Below are 20580 nucleotides of genomic sequence, written 5' to 3' on the forward strand. Positions count from 1 at the left end.
AGCTGGCATAGTTAACTGGACACAAGCTGATTTGGACCTTTTGGACCGAAAAACCAGGAAACTAATGACAATGCACTACAGTTTACATCCACGTGGTGATACTGATAGACTATATCTGCCCCGAAAATCAGGTGGCAGAGGATTATTACAAGTGAAGCAAACAGTTGAAGAGGAAAAACATGCACTGGCTGATTATTTAAAAGAAAGTCAAGAACATCTATTAATCGAAGTAAAGAACAAAAATCTACTGAAGGCCCAACAGACAAAACAAGAATACAGAAAAGATGTGATAAAATCAAGAATGGAGAGTTGGCAGAACAAAGCACTGCATGGTCAATTTCTGGAAAAAATAAAAGATAAAGTAGACAGTGAACAAACTTGGTTATGGTTAAAAACAGGTACATTAAAGAAAGAAACAGAGTCACTAATCCTGGCTGCGCAAGAACAAGCTATCCGCACAAATGCCATTAAGGCCAAAATCGAAAAATCCTCTGATGATGCCAAATGCAGACTTTGCAAAGAAGCTGATGAAACTGTTGATCACATACTCAGCTGCTGTAAAAAAATCGCGCAGACTGATTATAAATTGCGGCACAATTCAGTAGCACAAATGATCCATTGGAATTTGTGCAAAAATTATAATATTAAAACAGCAAAAAACTGGTGGGAACATCAGCCTGAAAAAGTCACCGAAAATCAGATGGTCAAGATCTTGTGGGATTTCCGTATACAAACCGACAAAATACTGGCGCATAATACACCAGACATCACACTGGTTGAGAAAAATAAGGTCACAATCATAGACATCGCAATACCAGGTGATAGCAGGGTCGCCGAGAAGGAACATGAAAAAATCGCAAGATACCAGGACTTAAAAATCGAAATTCAACGACTATGGCACAAACCAGCAGTGGTAATTCCAGTGGTAATTGGCACACTGGGTGCTATTCCAAAAGCACTGGAATTACATTTAAAACAGTTAAAAATTGACAAAATCACCATCAGTCAAATGCAAAAAGCCGCACTGCTTGGATCTGCACGCATATTACGAAAATACGTTACGACGTCCTAGGCCCCTGGGTGGGGCCCGACTAGTAACCAATGCCAAATCCAGCGAAACAACTGGCCGCTGTGATACAATTGTACAATAATAATAATAATAATAATAATAATAATAATAATAATAATAACAACAACTCCGCCGTTGCCGGTCCCAAGCCCGGATGAGAAAGGAGGAAGGTTGGGATCAGGTTGGCATCTGGTCCCGTAAAAAAAAAACCCCGCCAACCCATACAATATGGTGAAAAAAACGAATAAGAATTCCATACCGCATCGGTCGTCGCGCGGGTTAACAAGGGCCGCGGCGGATGTTGGGGTCCCTGGACATCCGTCGACAAGTGGGCTACAAGTGGACCAGCCAACAAAACGACAAAAATATAGTGCAGATGAAAACCGTGCCATAATGGCCTGTTACTACAACTCAGAGCCAGAAAAAAGAGGATATTTAAAGCGAATGTATGAATTATGGAAACAACAATATCCAGATTCAAATGTTAGTGAACAACGACTAGCAGATCAAAGGCGATTTATTATACGGAATAAAGTGTTTAGTGAAGTTGAACATGAGGAAATTCAGGCAAATTGCAAAACCCAAAAAACAATATCACAAGCGGAAATAACTGATATTCAAGACACAACTAAAGACACTATAGTAGAACTCCCAGAAGAAGCTCTCAGGGAGGAAATAACATCACCACCACTAGAACCAGTTATCACTGAACCAACTGATGAACTAACTCAAAAACAAAAAGAATTGAAGGATAAGATCATGGAGCATTTTCTGCTTAATGAGGAAAGGCAACGTTTACCATCACTAAAAACTGTGCCTAAGAAAATTTTGGCCCCTATCATGAAAATGGTTAATGCAGTGTTTTCAACAATTGAACCGGGATCCATCTTGGAAACAAACCAGTTAATGTACAGCGCAGCTGTAATAGTCACTAATGATCTAGGCATTAAAATTAAAGTACCTAGTCACACAACAGAAAAAGCATCAAAGCCAAAGTGGAAAATCCGTCTAGAACAAAAAATCAAAAAATTAAGGGCAGATGCTAGTAACTTAAAGAACATGCATGAGCAACGGCTTAAAAACAACAAAATCATAGATCGGCTAATCAGAAGATATAGATTGGATACAAGAAACATCAATGAAGCTGTAGAGATTGTAAAACAGCAGATAACAGCAACAGCTAGAAAAATTGAAAGATATGAGGCACGAATCATCAAATATAAACAAAATCAGCAATTTCGATCAGACCAACGGCGTTTTTATCAAAGTCTTAATGTGAATGGTGACACCAAAAGTGAAAAACCAGAAAAGCAGGCCACAGTTGAATTCTGGAAAGAATTGTGGGAAAATGCAAAGGACTACAACAAGGAAGCAAAGTGGATACATGACTTTGAGAAAAGCATTGGCAACAAACAAATGCAAGTATTAGAAATAACAACTGAGATGATCAAAAATCGAGTTAAAAAGGTAAAGAATTGGACATCACCTGGAAAGGACCAATTACATGGTTTCTGGCTCAAATATCTGACCAGTTTACATGCAATATTGGCCAGGCAACTGAATGAAATTTTACAAAAGGGCCAAATTGATGAATGGTTGACAACTGGAAAAACATACTTGATTCAGAAAGATCCAACTAAAGGAACAACACCTGAAAACTATAGACCAATAACATGCTTACCAACAACCTTCAAATTACTCACAGGCATTATTGCAGATAACATGATGGATTATTTGGAAACAAACAACATCTTGCCAGTAGAGCAAAAAGGCAACAAAAGAAGGAGCAGGGGCACAAAAGATCAGCTTCTAATTGATAAAATGATATTAGAAAATTGTAAGAACAGAAAAACGAACTTGAATATGGTCTGGATTGATTACAAAAAGGCATTTGACTCACTGCCACATAGTTGGATCATAAAATGCTTAGAAACAACTGGCATTAGCAAAAATATTACATCCTTTACTGAAAAGGCAATGAAACAATGGAGAACTGAGTTGGCAATAGGGAATGAGAGCTACGGAATGGTTAATATCAAGCGAGGAATTTTCCAGGGTGATTCACTTTCACCTCTTCTCTTCATCATCGCAATGATCCCACTATCAGTAATCTTAAAAAAAATGAAATTAGGCTACCAAACAGCCAAAAAAGCTGAAAAAATTTCGCATTTACTATATATGGATGATTTGAAACTCTATGGAAAGTCAGAAATAGAAATCCAATCATTGACAAATACAGTCCGAGTATTCAGCACCGATATTTCAATGCAGTTTGGCATGGAAAAATGCGCCACTGTATCCATAAAAAGGGGCAAAATCACTGCATGTGAGGGAATTGAAATGCCCAATGGCCAACTAATTAAATGCAAAGAAAATGAAGCCTACAAATACTTAGGCATTCTGCAGTTGGATAACATCAAGCATGGAGAAGTAAAAACTATTGTCAGGCGAGAGTACACCAACAGAGTTAGGAAAATTTTGAAATCTAAATTGAATGGTGGAAATACAATCAAGGCCATAAATACCTGGGCAATACCAGTTATAAGATACACAGCTGGCATAGTTAACTGGACACAAGCTGATTTGGACCTTTTGGACCGAAAAACCAGGAAACTAATGACAATGCACTACAGTTTACATCCACGTGGTGATACTGATAGACTATATCTGCCCTGAAAATCAGGTGGCAGAGGATTATTACAAGTGAAGCAAACAGTTGAAGAAGAAAAACATGCACTGGCTGATTATTTAAAAGAAAGTCAAGAACATCTATTAATCGAAGTAAAGAACAAAAATCTACTGAAGGCCCAACAGACGAAACAAGAATACAGAAAAGATGTGATAAAATCAAGAATGGAGAGTTGGCAGAACAAAGCACTGCATGGTCAATTTCTGGAAAAAATAAAAGATAAAGTGGACAGTGAACAAACTTGGTTATGGTTAAAAACAGGTACATTAAAGAAAGAAACAGAGTCACTAATCCTGGCTGCGCAAGAACAATCTATCCGCACAAATGCCATTAAGGCCAAAATTGAAAAATCCTCTGATGATGCCAAATGCAGACTTTGCAAAGAAGCTGATGAAACTGTTGATCACATACTCAGCTGCTGTAAAAAAATCGCGCAGACTGATTATAAATTGCGGCACAATTCAGTAGCACAAATGATCCATTGGAATTTGTGCAAAAATTATAATATTAAAACAGCAACAAACTGGTGGGAACATCAGCCTGAAAAAGTCACCGAAAATCAGATGGTCAAGATCTTGTGGGATTTCCGTATACAAACCGACAAAATACTGGTGCATAATACACCAGACATCACACTGGTTGAGAAAAATAAGGTCACAATCATAGACATCGCAATACCAGGTGATAGCAGGGTCGCCGAGAAGGAACATGAAAAAATCGCAAGATACCAGGACTTAAAAATCGAAATTCAACGACTATGGCACAAACCAGCAGTGGTAATTCCAGTGGTAATTGGCACACTGGGTGCTATTCCAAAAGCACTGGAATTACATTTAAAACAGTTAAAAATTGACAAAATCACCATCAGTCAAATGCAAAAAGCCGCACTGCTTGGATCTGCACGCATATTAAGAAAATACGTTACGACGTCCTAGGCCCCTGGGTGGGGCCCGACTAGTAACCAATGCCAAATCCGGCGAAACAACTGGCCGCTGTGATACAATTGTACAACAACAACAATAATAATAATAATAAGTCACCGAAAAAGTCACCGAAAATCAGATGGTCAAGATCTTGTGGGATTTCTGTATACAAACCGACAAAATACACCAGACATCACACTGGTTGAGAAAAATAAGGTCACAATCATAGACATCGCAATACCAGGTGATAGCAGGGTCGCCGAGAAGGAACATGAAAAAATCGCAAGATACCAGGACTTAAAAATCGAAATTCAACGACTATGGCACAAACCAGCAGTGATAATTCCAGTGGTAATTGGCACACTGGGTGCTATTCCAAAAGCACTGGAATTACATTTAAAACAGTTAAAAATTGACAAAATCACCATCAGTCAAATGCAAAAAGCCGCACTGCTTAGATCTGCACGCATATTACTAAAATACGTTACGACGTCCTAGGCCCCTGGGTGGGGCCCGACTAGTAACCAATGCCAAATCCGGTGAAACAACTGCCCGCTGTGATACAATTGAATAATAATAATAATTGAAGTATTTTCAATGGAAACTCCAAACGAACTGCCCTAATCAACTGTCTTTATGTTTCTTAACTTTAGAATTAGTCCTGTGCTCCAATATATTTCACCTTGGTTGCCTCTCCTCCTCTCCACAATCTTACTGGCTATCCTTTGCTTGGCATCCAAACTGCCTTAAGCTCATTTCTTCCATTATTTGTAGCAGCCAGTCCTTCCTTACTGCCTCAGCAAAACTTTGTTTGCTTGAGACTTATTAAAATGGGCCAAAGAATTCAGATTGGCTGAAATCCTGCATTCATTTTCATTTTTCATTTTAATTTTATTTGTATGCCGCCCTTTTGCCTGAAGGGACTCAGGGCGGCTCACAACTCAAAGGGAAGGGAAAAAAAAACAAAGTTACAAAAAACATAGAAACCATACATAGTTAAAAAAAAAAAAAAGAGTGGATCAGTGTTGAGATTCAAATAATTTAACAATCGGTTCTCTGCCCTAACGACCAGCTGGCTAGGCATGGCTCAGTTATCATGTGACTGTATGGGCATGGCCAATTCAACATCACTCAGGTCAATGGGCGCTTCACCTTAGCTGTTACAATATAATAAGTGTTAACCATAGAGACAGTTTCTGTAAGCGGGGCAAAACAGATTAGGCTAGAAACAACACCAGAATGTTTCCTTCCTGCCTTCCTTACAGGATTAGCCCTGTAAAGTGGAAAAAAAACAAAATAAGATTTCTTCCAACAACCAGTTCTTTGAACTGCTTAGAAAATTAACAACCGATTCTCCTGAACAGGTGCAAACTGGCTGAATCCCACCACTGGAGTGGGTGCAGGAGCCTCAGGCTGGCAGAACAACATGGCTGCAAGGAGATGCTGAATGTTCTGAATGTTCAAGAGGAAAAGACTTTGGAATGCCCAAATGTAAATTCACTGGCTGCAAAGTTAATCCCAGGGCTTTCTATTAAAATCACTAGAGGAGGAGACTGAAGACAAAGTGCTTTATACACCAATAATATATTGGTGTATAAAGCACTTTATATATAGCACTTTCTATATAGCACATCTGCAATATTATTACATTCTGTATGGGAATATATAAGTCATCCTTCTCCATCTGCTGCTTTTCCTAACCTGTTAAAAATCTATCATGGAATCTGAATCTTCTTGTCCTGACTCAATTGAAGGGCAAAAGCTATAATATCTCCTTTGTACAATCTCTGGATAATTTCATTTTGCTAAATTATAGTCCATCTGAAAGTGTCAAAGAAGCATTGCTACTGAATTATATAGTGATTCAATGAAAAGTTCTGACTTGGCAAAACATCTCCAGTGCCTAACTTAGTTTCAAGATTTTAGTTCTTCAGCAATACACAAACAAGGTGCCCATTTGCTGCAGTTCAGCTTGTGTGCAATAATACTGAACAAAATTGTATAAAACTTTCATGTCCAATTCATCACCACAATGTGAAGCACATATATTTGCTCCTAAATATAGAACTGTGAGAATTTGTAGTTCTGCTATATTATTATGTAATTAGGAGATAACTAGTTTAAATGTTAAATTACACTGACAACAATGGTACATATTATTAAGACTATGGCTTTCCAGTTGTGACATATGGCTGTGAAAGCTGGATCATCAGAAAAGTTTAACCTGGACCACAATAAGAACAATACTTGATGAAGTAAAATTAAGACTATTCAGTGCAAGCACAAATCAGAATGCTAAAGTTTAAATATTTTGGATACCAGTTGTGAAGGGTGAGTCACTATACAAGCCTCTAATTCTTGGAATAATAAAAGATAATTCCAAGAGTCTGACAGAAGACAAAATGACTAGATACTATCAACAGATAACACGAGCAAGAGCTTACAAGAATATAAAGACACAAAGGAAAAAGATTATCCTAGCAAAATGATGTCCATTAGGTTACAAAGACAGTTCTTTTTAGGATCAACCTGGTGTTTGGATTCAACAGGCAATACCAGGAAAACAAGTTAGATTTGAAAACAAGCCAACCAAGCTCTCCCTCCCCACTGCTTAAAAACACATGGACTTGTCTCTAAATTTCCTAGGAATCAGGTTTGACTCCTTTTATTTTAAATTACCTTTTACTTCAGGGTAGGTAGGAAACCTTTTTCCCATAAAGGTTATAGAAAAGTTATGAGTGGGACCAAAGCTGTATTTTAGTTCTCCTTGGAAGACCCCTTTTTTATTTTTACTTCTTCAAACTCAGGCAAATGCCAGCCGAGAGGCAGGGCATATCTTTCCAAACTTGAACTGACTGGTCACAGATGGCCTTTGTGAAAAAGAGGCTAGAGGCTTTACTTGATCACATCTATATTTGGGGGCATACATGCCTACCTGGTTTTCTTTAAGGCTCAGCTGTCCCTGTTCTTTGTTGCCACAGAAAGTCCTGAAGCATCTCCAGACAGTTTCACCTGGGCGAACTCGCTGGACAAAATTGGCTGGGAAAAAGCCAATGCGGTCTCCCATCTTCCCCTAGATTGCAAAACAAAAATGTCACCACTATAGCACAAAGGTCTATGATAGTATTTGTGTTATACTTTTATATCTTGCTCATCAGCAGGCATAGAAACTTGGCCTTTTAAAAAGTATAAACTGAGACCTGTAATTCTCTGGATTTTAAATAAGAGCTATAGCAAGCAAAATTGGCCCTAGAGAATTGTTCTGCTTTGTGATAAATACATGCACAGTCATATATTTGCTGGGTTTTTTTTTTAACAGGCAATAAAGAAAAGTACTTTTGTTCATCAGATTTCTACTGAATTTTTCACAATGTAATTATAGTTTTTGTAATGGGTTTATGTTTTGAAATTTTTATTGCATGTTATGGTTGGAAAGCACCTGCGAGGAGGGTTTTTATAAAGGCAAAGTAGAAGTTTCTCTATTCAGAAATAAATATCTGAATCAAGTAAAACATTTGCAATTACACTTGCTTTTACACAATAAAGGTTGGGGAACCATCTTTACTGTTTGGTGAAGGTGAATCTTTAAAATACTGTTTTAGAGCTTCATCACTTTCTTTCTCAAAATCAGTTCTCCCCAACCTGTACTTTCCTAATTTGTTGGTACTGCATTTCCCAGAAGATCCAAACAGTGTCGCCTTTGTAAATTTTGGTCCCAGCATATGGTATTTTTAGAGTGATTGGTTGGAAAACTTGGCTGTATATCAGGGACTTCCAAACTTTTTCAGGAACAACATTCTGAATTATTTGATTGCTAAGCAGATGATCATGGGCAGGATGATAGGAGTAACTTCAAGGAATAAGGAATCTGACTAGAGCCCAGCGTGATTTGTTAGTTTTGTTTTTGCCATTCAAAGAACTACTCAATGATTCATTTTGGAATATCAGCAAATAGCCAAATCTGCAAAGATGAAGTCAGGAATGAATTAAGCTCAGAATGAATTAAGGATTGTGACAAAAGTCAAAAATAACAACAAAAAAAGCTTTTTTCATGTAAAAACAAGAAAAAAGTAAAGGAAACATTTGGTCTATTAGTGGTATAAGATGGCAAGAAGATAACAAGCAGTAGGGAGAAAGCAGAATTTGCTGAGTTTTTGCATCTGTCTTTACACAAAGGGGAAAAAAACAGTCTATCGTATAAAAATATATAATTGCAAAATTCAGGTTAGGAATGTATGGTAAATCAAAATAAGCAAGACAATGGTAAGAGAATGTCTATCCACTTGAGATGAGTTCAAACCACTAGGACCAGCTGGATTAAACTTCAAGGTTCTGAAGTAATTGGCAGATATGATCACAGAACCACTGAATCATATCTTTCAAAGATTCTGGAGCACTGGGGAACTAGAGGACTGGAAAAGGGCTGAAATAGTTCCCATCTTCAAAAAAGGGGAAAAATGGGTCCAGGAAACTCTGGACCTATCAGTCTGACATCTACACCTGGAAAGATTCTGGAAAAGATAATCAAGCAACTAATCTGTGAACACCTAGAGCCAAACAAAGTCATAATCAGAAGCCAACATGAGTTTATCAAAAACAGATCATGTCAGACAAATCTTATTGCATTTTTTGACAAAGTTTGACAAAATTACTGAACCAATGAAATGTTTGGATATAATTTACTTGGACTTCAGTAAAGGATTTGATAAAGTAGACCACACCCTATTACTTCACAAGGCAGGAAATAGTGGTCAGATCAAGGAGCCCCAACCCCTGGATCAGTACCAGTCTGTGGCCTGTTTATTTGTACATGAGTGGGAGCTAAGCTGCGCATGCAAAACTGTCCCTCTCTCCTGCCACCACCGCTGCTGTCAATCTGTGAACATAGAAACATTGGGGACCATTAGGTTAGACAGATCATTTTCAGATGGTTTGTAACTGGCTGATCAACCAAACACAATGTGTAGTCCTTGAGAACTGTTTCTACATGGAGGGAAGTATGCAATGGGGCACCTCAAGGCTCAGTCTTAGGCTCTGTACTCTTCAATATCTTCATAAATGGTTCATACAAGGTGAACTCATCACATTTGCAGATGACACCAAACTAGAAGGAATAGTCAATCCTCCAGAAGACAGGCTCAAGATACAGAAGGATCTTGATAGAAGGATCTTTAATACTGGGCCCTATCTTACAAAATAAAATTCAATGGTGAAAAAAGTAAAGTTTTACATTTAGGCAAGAAGAACCAAATGCATAGATATAAAACAGGTGGTACTTGCTGCAAGAGGATCTTCAAGTCTTAATGGACAATCACTTAAATATGAGCCAGCAGTGTGCTGCAGCTGCCAAAAAAGCAAATGCAGTCCTAGGCTGCATTAAGAGAGATATAGAACAAAGATCATGCGAAGGGTTAATACCTCTTTATAGTGCCTTGGTAAGGGCCCTTCCAACTCTGTTAGTATGTTATATACTGAAATAAATATATAAAAACCAGGGAACTATAGTATTCCTCCTGGCCTGCAAAACATACAAGACTTGTTTCAGTATTTTAGATAAGCATGGGCTGTCTTGGGTTGAGGAAATAAGACCCTTATACTTGTTTATAATTAAATTATCTAACTATAGTGATAGAATCTCCACTTTAGAATACCTAGGTATTGAGAACCTGGTCTTCTGTACCTGCAGACTTCCAGCTGGAATCTTCTTTCCATCTATCTATCATCTATCTATCTATCTATCTATCTATCTATCTATCTATCTATCTATCTATCTATCATCTATCTATCACATTTCTGAATCACCCATCTCTTCAAAGATGAAGCCTTTAATCACAATGGGCTACAGATTTCCTCCCACTTGCCCGTATCTTTAGGATCCTGTTCCTTACTACCAATCAGGAAACTTCTGAATACATAACTTTTCAAAAAGAACTGAGGATATCATCATTGTAGTACAATGATTAAGATGCTAGTCTAAGATAAGGGAGTCAACTGGTTCAAGTATATGTAAGCTACGAAGCTCACGGGATGACTTTGGCCCAATCCTTCTCTTTCAATTCAACCTACCTCATGAGTTGTTGTGGGGAAAACACAGGAGAGGAGGAGTGCTGCATAAGCTGCCTTGGGCTTCTGAATGAATAGCAGATTTAAAAAATCAATTGATCGCTCAGTCAATCAATTGGTCAAGCATACGTGGTGGCATTTGTTCATATAAGAAGTTGAGTTGCATATGGGAAATACATATATGTTCAGATCTCTATGTTCTCTACCATATATTCTGCTCACCTTCCACCAATCTTCATTAGAATCATCTATCAGCATGATTCGGTCTCCTGGCCTGCAGGGACAGACAAAGTCTAGTTTATCTCCAGCTGCCTTTTGGGTAGTGAGATGTAGGCAATGCCACAGTATAAAAATCACTGGGCAAAATAAATAGCCTACTAGAGGTACATGAGTCATAACTCTCAGGTGTCCCACCAGCAACCACAGCCTTAATCTTGAGTGGTAGCTCCTTTAAACTCCATCAGCAAGGTCTCACACTACAAGAACTGATTACTTTTGGCACTGGATTCCTCCCACTGCCAACAAGAATGAAGCCCTGAGTGCTCTTTATAGCACTATCAATGACTTGCAAACTATCCACCCAGAGGGATTTTCATTGTGGTAGGGGATTTCAAACATGCTAACTTGAAAGCAGCCCTCCCTAATTTCCATCAATATGTGGACTTTGCCACGGGATGGGAACATCTTGGACGTAGCTTATTCTAACATTGAGAAAACATTTAAGGCTGTCCCTTGCCCCCATTCTGGCTCCTCAGATCATCTTTCTGTGATGCTTATGCCAGCATATAAGCCTTTGTTAATCAGAGAGAGACCAATTAGAAAACAAATGAGTGTGTGGCCAGCAGGAGCTATGGAAGCTCTATAAGATTGCTTTGAGTGCACTAATTGGAACCTATTTAAGGAGGCTGCAACCAATGGACAACATACTGATGTGAATAAATATGCTTCTACTGTGTCTGCTTATAAGCAAAAGTGTATGGAGAATGTCAGTGTTCTTTTGACATTCTAGCAAATGAGAAACCTTGGATGTCACAGGAGGTCCGTGCGATGTTGGAGGTGAGAAACACCACTTTCAAATCAGGTGATGTGGAAGCACTTAGAATAGCAAGAGCTGATTTGCGACGTGCTATAAAAACAGCAAAGTGGGCCTATAGTCAGAAACATTTTTCAAAATCCTATAGACCTGAGATGCATGGAGCAAGGTATTTGGGTCATTACTTACTCTGAGGCAGCTTTCCTGACATGTAAGGGGGACATGGATTCTCTAAACAAGCTAAATAGGTTTTTTGGTTTGGTTGGTTTGAGGCCACAAACAATGTTCCAGCAAAGAAGGCTGTTTCCCTTCCTGATGATCAGGCACTCAGGTTTGAGACAACTCCTCTTCGGAAGATCCTGCAAAGAGTCAATACTCGGAAAGCTGCTGGCCCTGATAATATCCCTGGGTGAGTAGTTAAGGAGTGTGCTGACCAGCTGGCCACTGTTCTCACAGACATCTTCAACCTCTCGTTGCATCAGGTCGTGGTTCCATTGTGTTTTAAGACTGCCAGCATTGTACCAGTGCCCCCAAAAACCAACATCACATGCCTTAATGATTACCATCCTGTTGCACTCACTTCCATTATGATGAAGTGTTTTGAGAGATTGGTAAAGAAATATATGGCTTCACGCCTTCCCCCTACATTTGACTCATTACAGTTTGCCTATCAGAAGATCCACTCTATAGATGATGCACTTTTCTATGCGCTTCATCTTAGCTTGGCACACCTAAAGGAGGAGAATACTCATGTGCGAATGCTGTTTATTAATTTTAGTTTGGTGTGCAATACGATCATTCCTGAGTATTTGGTGAACAAACTGGGCCTATTATGTAATTGGATACTGGATTTTCTTATTGACAGGCCCGAGTTTGTGTGAGTTGGAAGAAAAGTCTCCAACTCCATCTCCTTGAGTACAGGTTCCCCACAGGGTTATGACTTGAGTCTGATACTGTTCACCTTGATGACCCACAACTGCTGTGCCAAATCTGCTACAAATTATATCGTGAAGTATGCGGATGACACAGCAATGATGAGTCTTATCTGGGATGACAGTGAAGATGCATATAGGGAAGAGGTTATGGGTCTGGTTGACTGGTGCAATAAAAGTAACCTGGTTTTAAATGTTAATAAAGGAGATCATCATAGATTTTAGGAAGAGACAGCATGGTCATACTCCACCAGAGGTGGGTTCCTGCCAGTTCTAACCTCTTCTATAGAAGAGGTTCCACAAATCTATAGTGCCGTTTAGAACTGGTTCCAGCTCCTTCCCCCCACCTGTCCACACATCATCAAGATGAAGAGTGAGAGGAGAAATTCTGGGAGTTGAAGTCCACAAGTCTTAAAGCTGTCAGGTTTGAACACCCCTGGAGTTTTTCTTCTAAAGGGTTAGGGGTGCAAGGGTCTTGTAACTTGACAGCTTTAAGACTTGCGTGCTTCAAATGCCAGAGTTTCTGAGCCAACATTTTGGTTGCCAAGCAAGAGCGTTGTTAAGTGAGTTTCACCACATTTTACAAGTTGGCCATGCCCACCCAGTCACATGGCTGGCAAGCCACTCCCACAAAGCAGGCCACACCTACAGAAAAGGCTCTAAAAATTTTTGAAACCCACCACTGTACTCCAGTCAATATCAAGGATGCAGCTGTAGAGGTAGTCAACAATATTAAGTATCTGTGGGTGCAGATAAGTAACAATCTGAACTGATCTCTCCACATGTCATCCTTAGGGAAGTGTGCAAACCAGTGTCTGCACATTTTTCTCCTTCTATCCTGACCACTTTTTACAGAGGCACAATTTGGACTGTTTTAACAACCTGCATCACTGTTTGGTTTGGTGGCAGCAGTGCCTCAGATAGAAAGTCCATTCAGAGAGTGGAAAGGACAGTTGAGAACATTATAGGAAACTCGCTTCTTGTCATTCAGGATATTGCTTATAAGTGCCATGTGCTTAGAGCTCAAAGCATTGTTAGAGACCCCACACACTCACTTTGCAGCCTGTTTCTGCTGCTCCACTCTGGGAGAAGATTTTGAAGTATTTCTAGAAGGACTACTAGATTCTGTAAAAGCTTTGTTCCCTATGCCATCTGTCTGGTAACTCACAATATTTGTTTCTCTCATATACATGTACATCTCATGTACATGTATACATCCAAATTAAACTGTGTTGTTTCTCCACGTCATATATGTGTACATATGCATAACTTTGTATTTGTTTGTTTGTTTGTTCATTCGTTCGTTCATTCATTCATTCATATTTATGTAGTGTATATTAGAGATGGAGACCCTTTGAGAACTGTATGCAATGAAATTTCATTTGAATGTATGTTGATAAGTATACATTCAAAGTGATAATAAAGGTATTCTAAATCTAAGACTACTTTATGCCTATCTCATGCTATGGATTTCTAGATTGGATATCTGAGAAAAAAGGGCATACTTACTTCAGTGGCAGATCATTGTTCTCCTGAGGCAGAAACTTGTATAGAGCAACGTAAGAATACATGGGTGAGACCTCTTTCCGTGTAGAGCCTTGAGATGGCTATTGGAAAAAGAAATAACAAGAAGAAACATTGCAGTCTTGAGACACATAGTGTAATCTTTGGGGATCTAGTCTGAAGTAAACAGAAAAATACCATTTGATGCAAAGTGTTCTTACATTTTACAGTTTTTGCAAAATGCTATAACGGGACAGACAGATAAAGATCTTATGATTACCAGAACTTGCTACTTTCCATGCTAGAGATGGAAAGGTTTGTTGGAAAGAATTTGTGAAAGGGAAAGAGTGCAGTTGAGCGAAATGGGTCAGAAAAAGGGCAGAAGCCAGCACAAAAGTAAAGCTGTGTGAAAGAGTCACACACTCAGTTGACAAGGGCCTTTTTCCAGCCTTCTTCTATCCATCCTGAAATTTATTGTTTTGCTTGGCTGTATTTTTCACAACTTTCTTTGAAGAAAAAAAATCAGAACATATGCCAGTTGGTTTCTTTAAAAAGAAGAGCTCTGAACCTTTAAATTGTTTCTAGAATCATGGGAGATGGCATTTGAGCCACTGAATTCAGCCCCCATTCAATATGAAAACCCAGATTAAAGCACTGATGACAAATATCTGACTCACACTGTCCAAACATGTTTAGCAAATGTCCCTAAGAAACTGAAGCCATTGCCGTCAAGAAATGTTCTTAACTTTCAAATAAAAGCTGTTTTCCTGACAGAGAACAGGTTATGTCTTTCTTCTGGATAAAATATCTCCAAAGAATGCAGTCCTAACCTTCTCAGTCTTCATTTCCCAACATTAAACACAATTCCCTTAATTGGGTCTAGCAGGAGTTATTTTGCCAATCATTCTCATTGTCCCTCGCTACATTTTCTTTAAGAAATTCTACACACACAGGAAATGTCTGTCTCCTTCATAACTCACTAAGGAAGTTTATTATAGTGGACCATCCATAAATAACTACACTTTGTCAAAAAAGGGTAGAGATTTCTGGGTTGGGGTGCTAAATAACTATCCCACAAGAGAAAATAATTAAGTAGTCTTATTTAAAAAAGGAAAGTTGTAACTCTACATTTAAAGTTGAACTACTGTACTAAACAATCTTTTCAGCTCTTGAATTTTAAAAAGGAATAAAAGCCAAATATAATTAAATAAAATTATAACATTATTACATGGAATTTCTCTCCTTCCTTGCTTTCTTCTTCCTCTAGAAAGAAAAATCTGAGGAAGGCACTAGATCCTACATTTTTGGGGTAATCTCTGGTTTTTCTCAATCTGGAAATGAAATGGGCATATTTTCTACCTGTTGCCCTGAGTTCTTTTCCTCCAATACAGGGTTCTCGCCTTCTGTGGCCATTGAGAAAACTGAAAGAAAGAAAGAAAAAAAAGCAGAGGATATGAAGGCTCATCACTCCAGTATGCAACAAAATATGTACTCTTTCTTTTCTTTTTCCCAGAGAAGGATGCAATCCAACATCAGAGTTGACAAAAGATTCTGAAAATTCACTAAGAAACAATAACCAGAAGTCAGAGAAGCAGTCACTGATAAAAAATCAGGGCAAAATGATGTTCTTCAGGTTGCACAGACTAGGGGGTAACAAAACTGGATTTTGCGACCCCTTTTTTATTTGCCGGTAAATGGTCTTTGCTGCAATTAGAGGAGTGTTTGTATAGGGAGGGGTTTTTTTTTTTTAGGATTCCAAAATAGCCTCAGCCTCACCTTTAGCAAAACACTAAGAACTGAAGGTGTTCAAAGTCATAAGCTTAAATCTCTGAGCCAGTCTTGCCTTCCATAGTATAATTTATAATTTGCATTAGAACAGTTTTTGGAAGAGAATGTCTTCTTTTTTGAGATTGACTGTATCAACTTACCAAACAGTAAGCAAGGATGCAATCATTCAAAACAAAATATACAATAAGTGAAATAAGATAGAATTAGAAAGAGCAAAGTTTCTTGCCTTTAGTAGAGCTACTTGGATATCTCCAGTGACCTCTGGGATGAATTTTATTTCCATCCCAGAACAAACCAAAAGAAGGGGATACATGCTTCCATGGAAATTCTGAATTACACAATAATTCTGTGTAAAAATGACACATAGGAAGGGAAAGGAAAACAAACAAAGAGGAAAACCAAAGTCAAAGCTGAGCTTTTGTTCCAGAATTCTTTTTCACCTAATTCTGTGCACTTTGCAGAATGGGAGAGGGAAGGAGGGGGAGAAATGAAAGAGAGACAGAGCAAGAGAGACAGAGAGAGAAAGAGAAGGAGCAGGAGAGATGTGTGATTGCATTGACAGGCTGAGGTATCCCTCCTTTCATGTATTTACACATATATACATGTATGTGATGGGGTGAAGGTAAATTTTGGACAAGGTTAACAAAATAGGTTATTTTACATATGTTACCTTGTAGGTGGGAATGGGAATTTTACTCACCATTATCAGTCATATTTTCCTCTGCTGTTGGTCCACTGGCTGTTGAGCCTTCTGTGTTCTGAACTAGTTCTTCCTTCTCATTCTGGAAGAAATAAATGCCTTTCTGAGATCAGCCAAGGTTGGCTGAATGTTGCTACCTGATTTGACTATACATACCCTCAAATTAATCTTGACTCTTTATAGAATGAGTACCAATGAAAGAAATGTGTATTGCTTTTTTGACTTACTCATAGTTTCCATCTTTCTTCCTATCCTTTTTCACATATATTCATTTCCAATAAAATATTCTGCACTATCTTCTCTAGATTTCACAAATGGGCTTCCCTCAACCCCAATGTATTCATCAGGGACCTGTTAATGTTACCAAAATGAAATCTTTGAATTTAGGGACTATACCAGACTCTTGGTGGGGGACTCTGAGGTGCTGCTGAAGCTGGAGCGATTCATGTAGGCCAGTGAAGTGCCGTAGCGCAAAGTCTCATAAACGGGATCTACCTTTCCACTGGGGCCTGCTGGTAAACCAGATACATTTTAGAATTGGATTGTCATGCACAAAGGAGAAGCAAAGGAAGCTGTCATAAGCAGGGTCACTTTATCCTATTATTCTGTACTTTGCGAAGCATATGCTGCCCTGGATGATTTGTAAAATTCCTTGTGCAGTGAGCGAAATCTGTTCTCATCAGCCAGATTAACCCACCATACTTTCTAGTTACAATCTGGAAGGACAGATCTGAGTTGCAATAACCAGTCAAATTCTTCTACTTGGTTCCCTGATAGAGAATCTATTTGCTAAATTGGATCTGGGAGGCCTTTGAATTCCAAAATGAACCTCCCCCCCACCCCAACCTTCCATGCAATTGTTCTGCCTCAATCATGGCGTTTTACTTGATGATCCCAGCATCATCATAATGTTCCATGTATAGCTCTCCTGCATTTTCTCGCTGCTTCTTCTGTCTTCTTTCTTACCCCTAAATATCCATTGAGGAGGCAGCAGAGGCAATTTGGAGGCTGGGTATCAGAAGATGACAACTATGAAACCCCGCCCCTTTTTTTACATGCACTGCACATGCATGTCTGCCATCTTGAACCCTTCCCTTGGAAAGCCCTGACTGGCAGTTCTAGGAGTCAGCAGCCTGGGAGCACCTCAACATCAATTTCCCATAATTGAGTTTCTGTCAGAAATTTTACTTTTAAGACTTTAGAAATGGCCACGTTATTACCTGCAGGAGGAGATTCCTTGGCTGGGACTGGTTGGGGCTGTGGTTCATGTAGCAGCAGAGGAGAACTAAGATTACGGCGGAAAGAGGTTGCCTGCTGAGGAATGAAGTACAGAAGAATATTTCACTTGCTGCTATAGAGTACTATGTGCTTGACCCTCTGCCATACTGCTGAGAGGGTGAATTAATATGGGGACCATGTTTGCTTCACTCTTGAAATGTTACAAAGAACTAGTTTATACTTTATTTCCTCTTTATATACTTAACGTTCAGAGAATTTTTAAGCTAAGTAAAACAGGAGAGGAAATAGTCTAGAACTCTGCACTTTGGCTTCTAAAAATGGTGATCCTTAGATTCACTCTTTGCTTCTAGAAATCTGGTATAGCAGACTGAGTCTGGTCTTAAACCAAGAAAATTCTTCACTCATTTACGAACATTGATCTTACAGAGCTGTTGGGAACCCACATCTACTGTTCTGTGATCCCTGGAGGAAACATGAAAATATAATCTAATAAAACAAAAGTTGTGAAATCTGAAATGTACAGAGAAGCTAAACTAGCTTACAGAAACTGGCTCTAAGTAGTACAACACTTTCGGTATCATAATGTCAATTGGTAAGCCATAGAAAACACATGTAATTCACATTGATAAAACATTGAGAAAATCAAATGTAGTTAACTATAATACAAGATATGTGTATTATAATACTGCAGTTTATTCATTTTGCCTTTTGCACAACAAAATATATAATGCAAGTTTAACATGTCAATAATGTTCTCAAATTAGAACAAATTATATTGTAAAGCTGATTTCCATTTTTCCTTTCTTAACCATATTCTCAAGAATACATATCACCTCTCCTTTTCTTAGTTTACTGTTCACACGGAGGAAGGACTGCAGTACAAGCAATTATTTGCCTGCAGTGAAACACAATTCATTTAACCATGATTTCATAAGCTACAATTTGTTAATACAAAAAAACAGAGACAGAGGAGGTGGATTGATAAATACCTTAAAATGTTTATTAGTGGTCAAGTGCTTTTTAGAATGTCCTTGAGTAAAAAAAAATTACAAGTGTCTAGGAATAAAATGTTAATTTACTTTCAATTTGAAGAAGGTGTAAGACAAATCAAGTGATTTTTTAATCAGAAAGACATATCAAGTAACAAAGAATTGAGATAATTGATTTCAAGAGACTTTATTTTGAGGAACATATTTTTTTAAACATGAGTGGGCTGTTTTTCTTGCATAATTTATAAAATAGTACTTCTGAACAGCTGTAACTAGCAGTAAATATAGAGAAAAATAAGGGTTGCGTGAAATATATTTTTGGCATGTTGCTTTATGTCTACTTTATGTTCATTGATTTATTTTTTGTACAATATTTTGGGGCAGTTTTTAAAATCAACCCTAGTTATATATGGTAACTAGATCTTACATAATAGGAATTTTCTTGAGTTGCCCAAAATTTAACTTAATTCAGCATTTGGAGAAATCTTCCTTTGCCGTTTGTCAACTAATTTTACAGTATATACTGCTTTTATATTTTGATGTTTTATTGTATATTGCTAAGAGTACTTCTCTGAGGAAGTTGGGTACCAGTAGTTCAGAAATGTGAAAAATAAATAAATAAATAAATAAATAAATAGTTTTTCACAATGGTCATCCAGGTGTCTCTGAGTACTTTTAAGTGGCAGAAGGAGACATATCCTCCCTTGCCCTTGTTCCCATAACCTGTTTGGAGACATATTGTCCCCAAGCCAGAGGCAACATTAAATCTGAAGATAACCTTGCTTTAAAGCCATTCATATTAGTAGCCATCACCATGCCATGAAGTAATGAATAACACATATTATGTACTATATGAAAACATGCTTTCATTTGCCTATTTTAAATTTCCTCAAGATTGCTTTATTGGATGACCTTTTCTCTTAGTGTTTTGAGAAAGGGAAAATATATTGTCTATTTTCTCCATGTCATGCTTAATTTTATATAAGCTCAGTAATATCCTTATGAGTCATTTTTTTCTAAGCTAAGTGTCTTAGATTTTACAGCCTTTCTTTGTATGGAAAATGTTAAAGACAACTGATTATCTTGATCTGCCTTGCCCTGCACTTCTTCAAGGTCCTAATTGTATAGAATATACCAGATATAGATATTCTAGACATTATAATGCTGGCTGTTTTATTTTCAATTCCCTATATTCTCACTCCTATCATAGAATATGCCTTTTGCAAAGCTGCTATGACAGATATCTATTCAGAAAAACATGAATATCTTTTGCCTGATAAGCAATTCATATCAATCAATATCTGAAATTTGGAGAGGGTTCTGTGTTGCCTTAAGGTACATCACTTTACACTTACTTAAACTGAATATTTGTCATTCGAATGACCATACACACAGTTATGAGAGATCCTTTTAGACATTTCACAACAACAGGGCTTTTTAAAACAACACAAAAATGATTTGTTTGCAAGAATAAGTCAGTGTTAAACAATCCTAGTCTTAGTCCTTTTAATATAGGATTTCATCCAAAATGCACACTTTGTAGGCAGAATCTACCCTCCTGTTTCTTTTTTCTTCATATCACTGCCAACCCTTCTCTTGCAGAATGTGTATACTACAGTCTACTGCACTGGTCATTCATTCATTCATTCATT

At 38.0% G+C, this 20580-nt stretch overlaps 1 protein-coding gene across 1 annotated transcript in view; it reads right to left on the reverse strand.

Moving 5' to 3' along the window:
* Positions 1–20580, reverse strand: part of STAC2 (SH3 and cysteine rich domain 2) — a 54117-nt gene that overhangs the window by 6662 nt on the left and 26875 nt on the right. Inside the window, exons 4-10 of the mRNA XM_087713444.1 lie at positions 17921–18014; positions 17097–17212; positions 16701–16782; positions 15572–15633; positions 14219–14316; positions 10967–11018; positions 7617–7754 (exon numbers count right to left, since the gene is read on the reverse strand). Of these exons, the coding sequence (XP_087569570.1) occupies positions 7617–7754; positions 10967–11018; positions 14219–14316; positions 15572–15633; positions 16701–16782; positions 17097–17212; positions 17921–18014 (642 nt within the window). The remainder of the gene's footprint in view (positions 1–7616; positions 7755–10966; positions 11019–14218; positions 14317–15571; positions 15634–16700; positions 16783–17096; positions 17213–17920; positions 18015–20580) is intronic.

This window comes from Thamnophis sirtalis, unplaced genomic scaffold, assembly GCF_051295495.1.
Source record: "Thamnophis sirtalis isolate CommonGarterSnake01/CBP01778 unplaced genomic scaffold, rThaSir2_p1.2 scaffold_4, whole genome shotgun sequence".
Classification (NCBI taxonomy): Eukaryota; Metazoa; Chordata; class Lepidosauria; order Squamata; family Natricidae; genus Thamnophis; species Thamnophis sirtalis.